This window comes from Echiichthys vipera (assembly GCF_963691815.1).
Source record: "Echiichthys vipera genome assembly, chromosome: 4".
Taxonomy (NCBI): Eukaryota; Metazoa; Chordata; class Actinopteri; order Perciformes; family Trachinidae; genus Echiichthys; species Echiichthys vipera.
Window position 1 is genome coordinate 9950077 of NC_139829.1, and position 14395 is coordinate 9964471.

At 38.6% G+C, this 14395-nt stretch overlaps 1 protein-coding gene across 2 annotated transcripts in view; it reads left to right on the forward strand.

Annotated features, from left to right (window-relative positions):
- The window catches only part of ksr2 (kinase suppressor of ras 2), a gene marked incomplete at both ends in the record, with an annotated part of 93685 nt that extends 80295 nt beyond the window's left edge, over nt 1-13390 (forward strand). For both annotated transcript variants that reach the window (XM_083911672.1, XM_083911673.1), the window contains 6 exons: nt 699-1060; nt 5465-5561; nt 5747-5880; nt 8255-8389; nt 11089-11218; nt 13244-13390. In XM_083911672.1, coding sequence (XP_083767798.1) covers nt 699-1060; nt 5465-5561; nt 5747-5880; nt 8255-8389; nt 11089-11218; nt 13244-13390 — 1005 coding nt within the window. The remainder of the gene's footprint in view (nt 1-698; nt 1061-5464; nt 5562-5746; nt 5881-8254; nt 8390-11088; nt 11219-13243) is intronic.
- Between the last annotated feature and the right edge of the window lie 1005 nt (nt 13391-14395).

The window sequence follows — 14395 nt, forward strand, 5'->3', positions numbered from 1 at the left end:
AGATGCGGCTTCGTCATTGCTGTTCTGTAACAATGATATATCTTGAGAAAATGTGATGCAGATTGCTTTGAATAATATTCCAGCAGGCAACTGTGAATAGGTAATTTTCACTCCTGCAGTACATTATATTTTAAATCAAATCAGAATAAATCAGACAGTTTTTCTTCTGGCTGTTTTCCGTTTTTCATAACACTCAGTGTTTCAAATGCACACAACTTGTTGATATGATATGCTATTTTATATAGACATACTTTTTAAAAATATATTATATATTTTATTTGATATATTTATATATATTTTGTATATACGTCAGAGCATATTTAGGATTTAAATACTGCTGAGTACATACAGTATACGTATATATATGGTGACTTTGAATGCATACGTTTATGGAGAATATAGCTTTGGAAGTGAATTGAAAGATTTCTTCCCTTATGACTTCACTGCAGTGAAGTGTTGAGATAAGAAATGAATAACAATATTTACAAATACTTGAAAACTTTAAAATAACTATTTTGGTTGGAGGAGTTTTAGCAGATTTGAATCCTCCAGCTGCTGAATGGCATTTGTCAGAATATAAGCGCACAATGATAGAATATTTTAACACCACCTCTTTGTGTTGGATAAGGACATTTTAATCACCACACTTGAAAATTGCTACAGCTACCAAAGAAATGTTCAAATTGGCTTTTTCACAGAACGAGGAGGGCAACGACGAGGACTCTGGAGACGAGTTTGAGGAGATGAACCTGTCGCTCCTTTCGGCTCGCAACTTCCCGCGCAAGGCCAGCCAGACCAGCATCTTCCTGCAGGAGTGGGACATCCCATTTGAGCAGCTGGAGATCGGGGAGATGATCGGCAAAGGGCGCTTTGGCAAAGTTTTCCATGGACGGTGGCACGGTGAGGTGGCCATCCGTTTGATCGACATTGAGCGCGACAACGAGGACCAGCTTAAGGCCTTTAAGCGTGAGGTGATGGCCTACCGCAACACTCGCCACGAGAATGTAGTGCTGTTTATGGGGGCCTGCATGAGCCCACCACACCTTGCAATCATCACCAGGTAAGGATAAAGATGTGACAGGTTGTATTGTACAGAAAGCTGGGAAATCAACTCTACTTGCCTGTTGATTAAACCTGCTGTTTAATGTTCAGCCTCCATTTGCAATGTATGTTTTTTCTTATAAGCACCTCCACTTTCATGTTAATTGCAGTGACAAAGGTGTCCAGCAACAACACACTCGTATGCATACGGATTTTTTTGAGTATACTCTGCCAGTTTTCAAGTGTGAACCGACTACATACTCAAATACTACTCAGGGTGTGTAGTATAGGATTGGGATGCAGTTTTAGTTTTGAAGCATTCGCTGCACAGTGTACAAAAAATATACAAGAACATGAGAACAAGTACCATACAGCAATAATAAGCAAATCTAACCATAAAACCATGAGAAGTTGAGTACAATTATGGAAAGCAATATATTGTGAGTTTAAGTAAATGTATTGGATTTCAGCATGTGCACACAGTATGGAACACAGAAATATTGATAAATGTATCCAGAGGAAAAATATAATGTGGGATGTGTCCAGTGAAGGGGTGAATATACTGGAGGCAGTTCCTTTTTACTTTCTAAGAAATCCATGGTAAACCTATTAATCTGAGCTGTTTTTTTAAATACTTTAAGACATGTCTGGAGTGGGACTCATGACAACCACAGGCCAAGAATTTGTGGCAAATTTCTTAAAATTGTTGCCAATGGCAACCTAGCAACTGTTTCTGTTAAGCCCTGTCGAGGGTTTCATTTTAATAGATATTAATGGAGAAATGGATGTATGGAGCTAAATGAATCGACGTTTGTAAAAACAACATTGTTATCTTGAAAAATATCAGCATGCCTACAGTATAAAACATTGCAACCCAATATACATATATAATATAACCCAATGACCATATTTGAAATGCACTAAATTGTGTAAAACAGAAGAACATCTATCCACATCACTTTACAGCTGTACAATATGATGTGCAAATGTCCATTACATTACACGTGTGGATAAAGCCTTACATTGCAAACGTGTTATGCCCTTTGTTTATTATCAAAACTATAGAGCATGCTTAAAAGGATTTATTGAAACAACTGAAAATATCTGTGCAAACGTTTTCAACATAAAAACATGGGTAATTGGGTTTTTACAAATTGATTGAAAGGCGATGAAGAAATAGGTAAACAAAAAAACATTACTTTTCCATGAATAAACTGGCCTCACTCCCCACATGTGTTCCTCACTTGTTGCATACCACTGAGTAGCCAAAGTTGAGTTGATTCAAGAATCCAGAGTCGATTCTTGTCCCCCGGGACTCATTTTAGATCAGGCACAGATCTGCCCCCGTCGGGGACAATGACTTTAGAGGGTTGACAATGAAGCGTGCAGAGGTTATGATTAGAACAGGCTGCTAGAACCACCCACACCTGCACCGCCTGCTGTATTTTTCTTGACTACAGTGGTTGGTGTGAATTCTCTCTCAGTGAACAACTTTAATAATTTAACAGATAAGTGTTTCCATTTCTTATTGTGAGTATTTTCTAATTTGTAACAAGGGAGTCAGGGCTGTGTTCTTGTTTAAGACCATCACAAAGAATATTCTCTTGTTCAATTAATTAGCTAATAAAAGGAAATTGTTCAGATATTTGTCACTCTCCCACTGTCACACACACAGGCTGTGAACAAAGAAGGATGTCTCATTAAAAGAAAGATTTACCTCTTTGTTCCTTCTCTTTTCTGTTTTTATTTGACAGAAAAAGAAAATCAACTAATTGTTCTTAATTTTCTACAAAGAAAGAGAAGATGGACCAGGATTTCAATGCATTCACAGTTAGAAAATGATTCAGGAAACAAAGCTAAATGTAAACATTTGACTCCATTATTAAAGCATCCATTGTGGTTCTTAATCTTTTTGAAATAATGGATTTACTGATTAAGGTGCGTGATTGCAGTTGATGTAACTGAAATTGCTGTGAGTGCAGGGGAGCTGACAGATGAGCTGCTGCTTCTTAATCCTCACTGCTGATTGCTGGAAATAATAGCAAATGTCAGTGCAACAGGTGGCTTTGTTATCCACTAATAATCTGCTCTTCTTGTTACAGAACACAGTTTTAAAAAAAGGGAACTAAAAACTTCAGTTTTTCATACTCTTGCAGCCCAAAGTGCAACATAATAAACCTGTAAAATGAAGTGTGGTTCATTGGTTTATTAGGGATGAGCGTTTTCAGGTTGCATTAGAGGAAACATGAATATTGATTGTTTCATTTGTCACAAGTGACTTTTTATTGATTTTGCTGAGCGTACAGAAGAGCACAGGGTCAACTGTGAAGTTACTGCTGGATTTTTATCTATGGATGTGGCACAATTACTCACATAGGTGACTTTCAGCGTGTTGATGTGGCCTCATTAGCTTTTCATTAGCTGAAACACTGCCTCTGTTGTCCTTTGTATCCTGTTTGCCTGAGGTATAATGATGGTAAATGTTGTTGTAAGACGTAATGTGTACACAAGATGTCGAATGAAGTGACGCTAAAGCCATAAGCCACATTTCTGTGTTGAAAGGGCCAGAGGAAAGAGAGACACTAAAAAAATGCAGCTGCTGTCAGGTCAATGTTGGGAATGAATATGCATGAACTGTTGGCTTCAGGTCGTTTATTGGTCACCTGCATGGCACAGCCGGAGTTTAAAGCTTCAGGTGTGAGGCATGGGGTGGCTGTAGCGCTGTCTATTAATAAGCCGTCGTGATTGTGCCCCTCCAGAAATATGACACCACCTCCACGCATCACACAGTAACAGCCTCTCCCTGGCACCGAGTCGGCCCACGTTTCAGTAAAGAATGATGGCATTTTATCTCACAGAGTCTCACACATGTGGACCGCCAGTAGTTTGGTGGCGAAACACATTGAACACTAAAAGATGAGTGAGTGCAGCAGTGTGCAAAGGAGATAAAGGGTATCACTAGTTATTTAAAAAGAGATTATTTGAAAGGTGAAAACAATGAATACTGTTTCATTACCACGAAGTACAAACAAGGCACTACAAAATATATGACACATACTAAACATACCGGAAAATCAGTTATGAGCAGCATTACAAAAGTAATCTTCTAACCTGATATAGAGCATTTCATATCTCGATAAAGAAATGAATCACGATATAACATGTTCTCTGGTAATCCAATAAATAAATAATTTTATGGTTTATTTTTTATAAATTGTAAAGCACTCTGTGACCTTGTTCCGTAAAATATAGCACTAAATAAAATGTTATTATTATTATAACTGTAGTTTAATATTCAGGGCAGACTTAGTGAGGCTGAAGGATGATGTGAATACATGTGTTTTGAGTTTACTTTTGAAATGAGTCGACTTGGCTAGCCTCTCAAATTTTGGGTTGGAAGATGATTCCAAAGAAGAGCTGCTTGGTAAAATAAGGCCCTACCACCTACTGATGTTTCATTTATTTCTGGGATAGTCAGGAGACCAGCATTTTGAGGTCGTAGAGCCCTGGCAGGTATATGGGGAGTGACTAGAGGGTGATAAGTAGGATGGTGCAAGTCTCTGTAATATTTTATAAGTGAAAAAAAGGGTTCTCATCCACAATCCAAACACACGACATGAGTGGTGCTGTTGCATTGTTATTCCATGTTCACGTCATATCGTACAGACGGTTAAAACATCAGCCAGTTAGTTGTCATATGAAGGGGAACTATGAGGAATTTATGATACAACGTCTCCCACTTGCAAAAAAGTGTCCACAAATTGATGCCACATGGTAACAAAGCCAACATTGATAGCAGTCCAGTGTAGATTTTTTTAAACTCATACATGATTAAGCTAATTAGAAATGAGATATATAGCCTACACAGCATTTTCTTATTTGGTTTGATGTCGACAAATCCAATCCCACAACCATCTTGGAATTTAATTTCCGTAGCCCTGTTTCACAAAAAGCCAATCAAAGTGCTTAGATAAGACATAAATATGCCTTATGGTGAGATATAAGGACATTTAGGTTAAAGTTATGCATTATTAGGGGTTATGCAGTTCATGCATCCCAGCCCAACTTGATGCTACACAATATTTTATTTTGTAGGACAGCAGTGGAATAAGGGGGTGCTAATGTTTTACTTCTGTGTGGCCCATAACAGATGGTCAGTTGTTGAACGGGGGCACTTTGATGATACAATCATTCCATAAATGTATAACGTGGATTAGACCAACAATGAATGATTGCAAAGGTTGTTAGTGGTTGATATTCAAACTCAGGTTGAATGTCTTTCTTTGTTTATTTGAACAATTAAAGAATTAATTTGCAGAAGTTGGAATGGGATCACAGGGTTGACCTGAAATGTTTTGAAGTTAATAAAATGATTACATAAGTCAACACTGTCATTTTACCATTTTCTTTTCCTCTCTATCAGCTTGTGTAAAGGCAGGACACTTTATTCCGTGGTGCGAGATGCCAAGGTTGTCCTGGATGTTAACAAGACTAGACAGATAGCACAAGAGATGGTCAAGGTAACACAACTCAACGCTGATTTCACAGAACACTTCTGCAGTGCACATCGTATTACAGAAAAGTCACATCTCTCTCTCTCTCTCTCTCTCTCTCTCTCTCTCTCTCTCTCTCTCTCTCTCTCTCTCTCTCTCTCTCTCTCTCTCTCTCTCTCTCTCTCTCTCTCTCTCTCTCTCTCTGTCCTCAGGGGATGGGCTACCTCCACGCTAAGGGGATCTTACACAAAGACATGAAGTCCAAGAATGTGTTTTATGACAACGGCAAAATCGTCATCACCGACTTTGGTCTCTTCACCATATCTGGGGTTTTGCAGGCTGGCAGGTGATTATATTCAAAACACATCATGGGAACGATTCTTTAAGCATGTGAAATGTAAGAATATGTCTTGGAGACAAACTAAAATTATTATAACAGTATTGGTGCACATGGTGCAGGGACAACACAACATTGAGTGGAAGTAAAGAGTCTGTATATTCACAAAATGACAGTCTGTCAGTAATTTTTTTATAATAGAAGCCACGCTTTATTATTATTATTTTTTTTTTACATATTTTAAGACCAGTAAGCAGCCTCTAAACAGTATTTTAAGTAACACAAACCCCTACAAACTTGTTTTTCTTCAGCTATTTTAACCACAGTTTTAATCTTATTGCAGCTTTTCTGCTCAGATGCTTTTGTTCTTGTCAAGGGTTGTCACGGGCTCCTCTCTCCCCGTTGCTTTCAAAAGAAGGAGACCCCCCATAACCTGACACACCAGACAAGATAAAGATAAGAAAGTTTGTTACACAGAACCATATGAAAAGCTTTCATTGGAAAGGGTTTTTAAAACACTTTCAAAAAGGTGACTGGATGAAGCATCTGTCTCTCATCGTCTATCAAGGCCTATATTTAACCAATAAGCTCAACGAACCATATGACGTGGCTTTGAGGACTTACTTTACATGTCTGATATAATTGGTATAACAGCGTCTACAGTAACCTCTTTAAGAGCCACCATTGTTTTTTCGAACAAATAGTCACCTGTCTATGCCGTGACACACCTAAACAACGCCCCTGTAGCTGCCAGCAGCTCCTCATAGGACGCTGATTGCTTTGAACCATGGTAGTTTTGTACACAAATGCATTACATGAAGCCTGTCAAGGCTGATTTTCGTGATCTATGATCATGCTCTAATGAAATCCAAGGAATCCAGCTGCCATGCAAGATGATCTTTACTGTTCTCAATTCCGTCTTAACCACTGAAGGACACAAACAGTGTTAAAGAGAGGTGTTCAAGAGACAGAAAGAAAAAGAGTAACCAGATCAGTCAGAGCTGAGATTCGATAATGGTTGCCTCAACCTGACAATACCTGACAATACAAATGATATAATGAATGTTATATGAAGAAAACAGAGAATCACCAGTATCAACGCATTAAAACACCATTGATTTGCTCTCTCTCCACAAAAAAAATGTTTTCTCTCAGTTACCATATCAAAGACCTCCTGAGGCCAAGACTTTCATCATTAATACTTCAGAAACTACAGACATCTGCACGCACAGCAGGATTATTTAAACAGTGATATTTTCCAATATATTTACCTTCTCTTTGCATCGCTGAATTTTTCTAAAATAAACAGCTACTCTGGTCCATAGGTTAAAAATCTGCCTGTAACAGCAACTCCAAAACGTACTAATTAGAGGGTTGTAATTTGTTTGTCTAATCCAAGTTGTTTACCTGACAACATCACTATGACAACAAGACTCCAGAACATCATGGAAAAGTTACAGTGCATAAGTTGAGGGAAATGTGAGGGACATCCATGCATGGGGTTGAACTCAACACGTGTTAAGAATTAAACATTGTCTTTTGTGTAAACAAGGCTTAACATTTTCTATATGAATTAAAAATTAATTAATATTATATTTTTGTGCACCCAAGTATGTGTGTACATACACACATACTTGAGTACTTTCCTAAAATGTAGCAGTAGTTTTTTTAGTTTTTTTTTAGGTGGTTTCTTCATAGTTGAATGTACTTATTGTCTGTTTCTTGCTATAAAAGTATCAGCTAAATTAATGTCATGTTGTATAATGCACATTACCCTACCACCCTCCCCCTCTGAAAAATAGGGGTCCCCTGAAAGACACGTAGGTGTAATGTAGTTTGAACACTGCAGAAGACCCAATACCACTAAAAAAGTCACTTTTACATTTCTATTTGTGTACGTAGGGCCGGGCGATAATTCAATATGAAAATGTGTCGTCTCTCAATGGAATCTTATCGTGATGAAATCATATATAAAGATGTCGTGAAACATAATTACGCCACCTCACTGACAATAACAAGTACATTAACTCAAGCATCTCAGAAATGTTATCTGAAATTCTTGATGGAATATGAGTTGAAAATTGCAGTTTTGATTTTATAATAAAAATCGCCATGTCACCAAGTGCGGTGCTCATATGTATACCGTGAAAATTATATAGAAACAACTGCACATATACATCGCAATGCCGAAAAACCATCTGCCGAAATGCATTACAGCAATATCCAAGTCATTTAGATGATGCTTTATCCTCTCACATTCATTTTTATGGCCGTTTGCAATGACAATGCATAATGTAAATGCAGCAATGTAACATCTTTAATGGAAGGATGATAGAGCAGATTACTAAACCCTAACAAGTCTCCATCTCCACGATTTTTGCAGCCGTAGAGAAGACAAACTGAGGATCCCCAACGGCTGGCTATGTCACCTGGCCCCAGAAATAATCCAGCAGCTCTCTCCAGACACAGAGGAGGACAAGCTTCCCTTCTCCAAACAGTCAGATGTCTTTGCTTTTGGGTAGGTGTCGTCCTTTCTGCAGCCCTCCTGTTTGTTTGTCCAGACAGTGTCTGAGCCTGATGTTGGACAGCCATAGCCCACTGTTGACAGAGAGGATTTACAAACTCCAAATATTTGTGTGAATTCAATAAATTCTTTCTTTTACAGAGCAGTGTCCTAAAGCTTCACATCACATGACAGAGGCAACTCTCATTAACAGGTTTTCAGATCTCATTATAGATAAAGATTTCCACTGCTTACTGTACAAAGACGTGGACAATGTGATAATCTGTGATTTTCTAAATTACAATTTTTCTCCCATTATTGTCAGACTTTAGAAATCAAACTTCTACCCATTTAATGAGAGCAGGATTAAGAATTTTAAAACTTAATTGCCTAAAAATTATCTGATTTTGACACAGACCCTCTTGTTCCCATATAAGTTTCCATGGGGAAGATATTGTCAGCAACAGTGACAGGGTACGTATCCTTTTTGAATGACTCTTGGTTATGATTCTGCTGAGGTAGGAAATGGTACACAGACAAGCAATGGCAGCTGGAAGACAGCAAGATACCGGAGAAGCTGATTGGAGTAAATGAAGAGCACACTAATTCGTTATTGGTTGGTGTGGGTGCAAGTGAAAGGTTTGGAAGCTCAGTTGATCGAAAAGCAAGAGCGAGTTACCTTCTTGAATTTTAAACTGATTGCATAATTGCAGGAAGAGGGAAAATGTGTGAATGTTGAGTAGCCAAGAGACGTCAACTAATTTATTAGGCCGGAGGAAGGAATCAAAGAGACATCTAGTATGTGGTAGTGTCTGGAGTGTTTACCAGGTGAAAGTCTCAGCTGCACAGGAGTTTTTGTTTGACAGGCAGCAACAGGAGTTTGTGAGAACTGAATAGAAGAATTAAACTTCTTCACACCGAATCTTAGTAAAAGAACATCACAATGGCCAGGAGTTTGTGAGAACTGAATAGAAGAATTAAACTTCTTCACACCGAATCTTAGTAAAAGAACATCACAATGGCCAAATATCACCTGAATGGCAAATGTTTTTGTTTTTGCTGAAGGAGGGGGTAATCTAGAGTTTTTGCATTTGGTGGCTGGAATGTGACTCTTCCAGTACTGACTTTTACAAATAGTGCTCTAAAAAGTTAAAGTAGTATTAGGTGTGCTGGCTCTAGTGTTCATTCCCAGAGGTACAGTAAGGTACACCTATCCCCAAGGAATGATTAGATTACACATTATAGCATCCACAGAGTGTTTTTATTGTAATATGAATCATTGTTTATTATGATGACCTTTATGGTATGGTGATATGAAGTTGTTTTTTTCTCTCTCAGTATTGCAACCCATTCACAACAAACTGAGAGAAAAGTTTGCAGATATACACTGTAAATGAAAAGGATCAGTTGGAGTTATGAGGCAGATCATTGCAGGAATAGTTTGACATTTTGGGAAATACAATGAGCATTCTCTTAAAATTAGAACTAGATGAGAAGACGAATACCACACTCTGATATCAATCTTCTTATCAAACCCTCGGCAAGCCAGTCAATAAGTGTATTTTCACATTTTCTTTTTTTTATTCACTCAACACAAGGAAGTTATTTTTTATCCAGCTTGGCACAACAGCATCCTTTTTCTTTCATTCAAGCAGTTACAATATTCTTATCTTTTTGCAGATCTGCTCAAAATATAACAAGCTCCGGCTTACCTTAAATCATCTTGACCCAGATTATCTCACTGACTCCCATAGTTATTAATCAGATGGTTTTCTGAGTGTCACTCTGATTGCTCAAGCCAAGGTGTCCTTCCTCTCCTCCTATAAAGTCCACTTTTAAATTTATACTAAGTTAATTAAAAATCCCCATGGCTCCTGTTATTCCTCCATTACTGAGTCATTTGTGGGGGTGGACCCTGCTTTATTGACTCCTAGCACAAATGCATTTTCAGATGGTCCCCCATATGGAGGTTTTGTCATTTTTAAAAGGAAAGCGCTGGCGCACAATGTCCAGCTGCTCTGTTAGCTCTTGTGTACCTAGAGGTGACCCCCACGGCTATTTTACATATTCATCAACAATCAGCTGTCATTTTTCCCCTTACTCCTGGCAAAGAGCTATTTTTATACTACTCAAACCTGATGTGTAGGAGCAGAATGAAAACCACCGTTTATTTGCACAAGGGGGGGAGCTTATTTTGCATGAGCTGTAATTAAAAATGTGTTGTTTCTTTAACTTCTGGATCTAATTATTTTTCCAAACTTAAAGTTGAAGACAAAATCCATCAAAGTTTTTGCACTGATCAAGCTACATCTCTGGGGTCGGCCGGTGGCTGAGCGGTTAGAGCAGTCACCCCATGTAAAGAGACTGAGGGTCCTCGAGGCAGCGGCCGCGGGTTTGACTCCGACCTGCGGCCATTTGCTGCATGACTCCCCCTCTTTATCTTACCCCATTTCCTGTCTGTCCTATATAATAAAGGCTTGAAAACTGCCAAAAAAAGGAATCTTAAAAAAAAAAAAATCCAACTCTGCAGAAGCATCGTCTACATGGACATTAAACCGAAAAAAAAAAGAGTTTGTGTGGTTGATTACACTGAAATCTCCCCTGGTAGCGTTAGCACTGAGCGGGATGTGAACCCTCCATAGGTGTGTTTTGAAGCTGGGATGTTATCCTCTCGACTAGGCAGTGACCGCCACTCTGTTTCTCTTTCCTGACAGCACCATCTGGTACGAGTTACATGCACGTGAGTGGCCTTACAAGAGTCAGCCAGCAGAGGTGATCATATGGCAGATTGGCAGTGGGATGAAGCCCAACCTCTCCCAAACTGGAATGGGGAAGGAGATATCAGTAAGGATGTTTTTTTTGTTTTTTTTGCATTTGTCACAAATCATGAGTCTTTTTTTCAAGCTGATGTGCATTCCTTCATATTTTTCACGTTGAAACACTCATTAAATCCAAGATTAAAATCCTAGTGCTTCGACACTTTTTTATAAATGTTGGTTATTACTTTGAAATTAACTTTGCATTATAAAGACAATAAGCAATCTGGGACATTGTGGATTTTTGCATGAAAGTATTTCAATGACCCTGGTGGTTATAAAATGTTTGGAAAAATATGTTTACCAGCTTTAATAAGCAAAGACAGAAGATTTGCACAAAGCTGTGGAGTTTATTTAATGTTGGAGATAGTAACAAAGTATATTAGTTCATGAATTAATTTTAGGCTATAAAAAACATGTGGCTCTGTGGGAATCCTTTAAAAAAGACTCTTGACAACTCCACCTGTCCCTTGGGGGTGGTGCAACATGGTAAAAGTCCTTGGTTGCCTTCACTTTGCTAAACACCTCCACACCCCTCCCCTCTCCTTGAAACACCTCCGTTTCAACAGACATCATGAGCCAGCACGTCTTTACAAATTACACACTGAGAGTCACAAAAAGTAAAACTTGGCTTAGGACACTTTCAAATTTTGAAAACTGATATTTTGGTTTAGCTCCTGTAGTTTTCTTTTGTTCTATAAGGTTGATGAGCAGGCGAAACAACACTACCTTCCTGGGACCAGAAACATAAATAAAGTGTAGGCTTTTTACTACACATAAAATGGTACTAATGAAGGATGCAATGTGCAGTGAAAATGTGTGCACCTCATGCATACTTTAGAACATGTGTACACACAGTTTTAGCTGTAATAGCTGCTGGTGATTTGATGAGGAGGAGATTGAATACAAGCTGAGGGACGGGAAACATTGTTTTTAGGTGATGGTTTTGCCAAGTTCACAGATATTGTTTTTTTATTTTATTTAGGTTACTCAGCGTTCTGTAAAAAATAAATCAAAGGTGCATTTATATATTTAATTTAAATTCTTTTTGTGATGAATTTCATCATCCTGAATATCCTGAATCGTGAATCACTGTATAAAGTCTGATGTTTAATGTTAATTATGATTGAGAATGTACCGTGATGATTGTTTACAGAAATGTGTTGAATCAGAGGTACAGGCGCTATAAATAGCAACAGCCATTCATTATGACCGAATGTTGGTGAAACTGCACTTTCTTTGCTGTATTTCTCATTGACAGGTGTGGTAGAGCAGCACACACGTTTCAATAAGCAAACAGAGTTTAATGGCATTTCTTCTTCCATTTATGCTGAACTGTGGGTGTGGAAATGCACATGCGCCCAGCTCCACAATAACTGAGATGTATAAAACAGAATCAGGCATATGCACGGCTTTATAAATCGGACAATAAGAATGTGTATGCATGCTTTGTGTGTATACACTGTTTTAATCATGAGCACGTAGCCCTATGCGTTTGTCAGAACACCAGCATACACCTGTCCCGCATGCAGAACAGTATCTGTATTCCATATGTTACGGCCATGGGTTTAAAAAAAAGATTCCCTTGTAGGCTGTTTACTTATGTTTCCCATTCCCGGTGTTCCCACTTATGTATCATCATCATCAGCTCACCTGCCTCTCATCAGGGCATCAGTTTGCAGTATTTCTACCACCAGCTCTTCAAATTGTTGTTGTCGTCCATCTCTCACTGCCTGAATGCCATGTTTCCCCCACAATCTCTGCTCACTCCACCTTCAGTTCCCCTCATCTCAATTCCTTCCTGCTGTTTACCGGATTCCCATTCCACAGTCTTCTCAGTAGCAATAAACTACTTTCTTTTCCACCACCACCATCCTGTCTGTGTCCTCTGTTTGGGTCCCACCCATGTTCGCAACATAATATCTCTCCTCCCACAACCTCACAGTTTGAAAACCGCTGTTTTAGACAGGAAAAAATAAAGGGACTGTTATTTGCACGACATGTGTTTATTGTGCAAAATGTAAAAGGCCATTTTCATTGCATCTTTTCCCAGGACATTCTGCTTCTGTGCTGGGCGTACAAGCAGGACGAGCGGCCCAGCTTCTCCAAGCTGGTAGATTTACTGGAAAAGTTGCCAAAACGGAATCGTCGCCTTTCCCACCCAGGGCACTTCTGGAAGTCAGCTGAGTATGTCAAATGAGTTAGGGACACAAAACAGCAAACAATCAGCAACTATTAAAAAAAAAAAAACAGCCGCCATAACTCTACATAAATAACCCACCTCCTTAAAGAATGCACTGAATCCAAAAGCCAGCTCAGTGATGAAAACTGCCCGTGCTCTGTGTATTTCCATGGAATGTTGGCATGTGTGTGTACAGATAAGTTGACTGTCCAGCTTCTCAAAGCAGTCGGGACTCATATTTTTCTTTGGATTGATTTAAACCATACTGGATATTTTTCCTTTCTATCTTTTCTGTCTTTTACTATTGACATGATCCCATCATGATATTTGATTTATTTCCTGGATGTATCTTGCTTGTAACTTTTCAACTGATCTCATCATCCTGGACTTAAAAACAAAGTTTGCGAACAAATGTAGATATATTTTTTTTTCCATATCTTTTTTTGTTTTGAATGAATGTAACTGTTGTACATCACATTGTATATTTTCATAGAAATGTCTTGCCATTCCTTATGTCTGTCAACTTTGTAGAACATTTTGTCACTGTTACCTCATGGTCTTTCATGTGTGGATGTCTGTACAGGGTACGTGTTTGTCTCAAAAGCTTTATTTAACTTTAAAAAGAAAGTCCTCTTATTTACACGGTACCATTTGAATGTGAAAAAGCCAGCGCCCCTGTTTGTGTGGGGATGTGTTGGCACGATTCTTTAATCGAAGAATGTTCTCTGATCAGTCTGTGCTTCGAATAATGCCTGTGAACATAAGCGACACGTTTGAACAATAACAGCCATTGGGGGAGAAAGCAGCTGGTCAGACTAGGACTCCCTCACATGACACTGTTCTGTGAAATCGCTGACACTTGAAATGTATCTCGTTAACTGTTGGAGAACTAAATTCCTTTCAGAAATGCGATCACTGAGCCCCCCATCCCACATTTCCCTGAAATAAATGTACATTATTTTACTTTGAATAGCTAATTATAGTTGCAGAACATAATAGATGGATCTAAAGCGTGCTACTGTA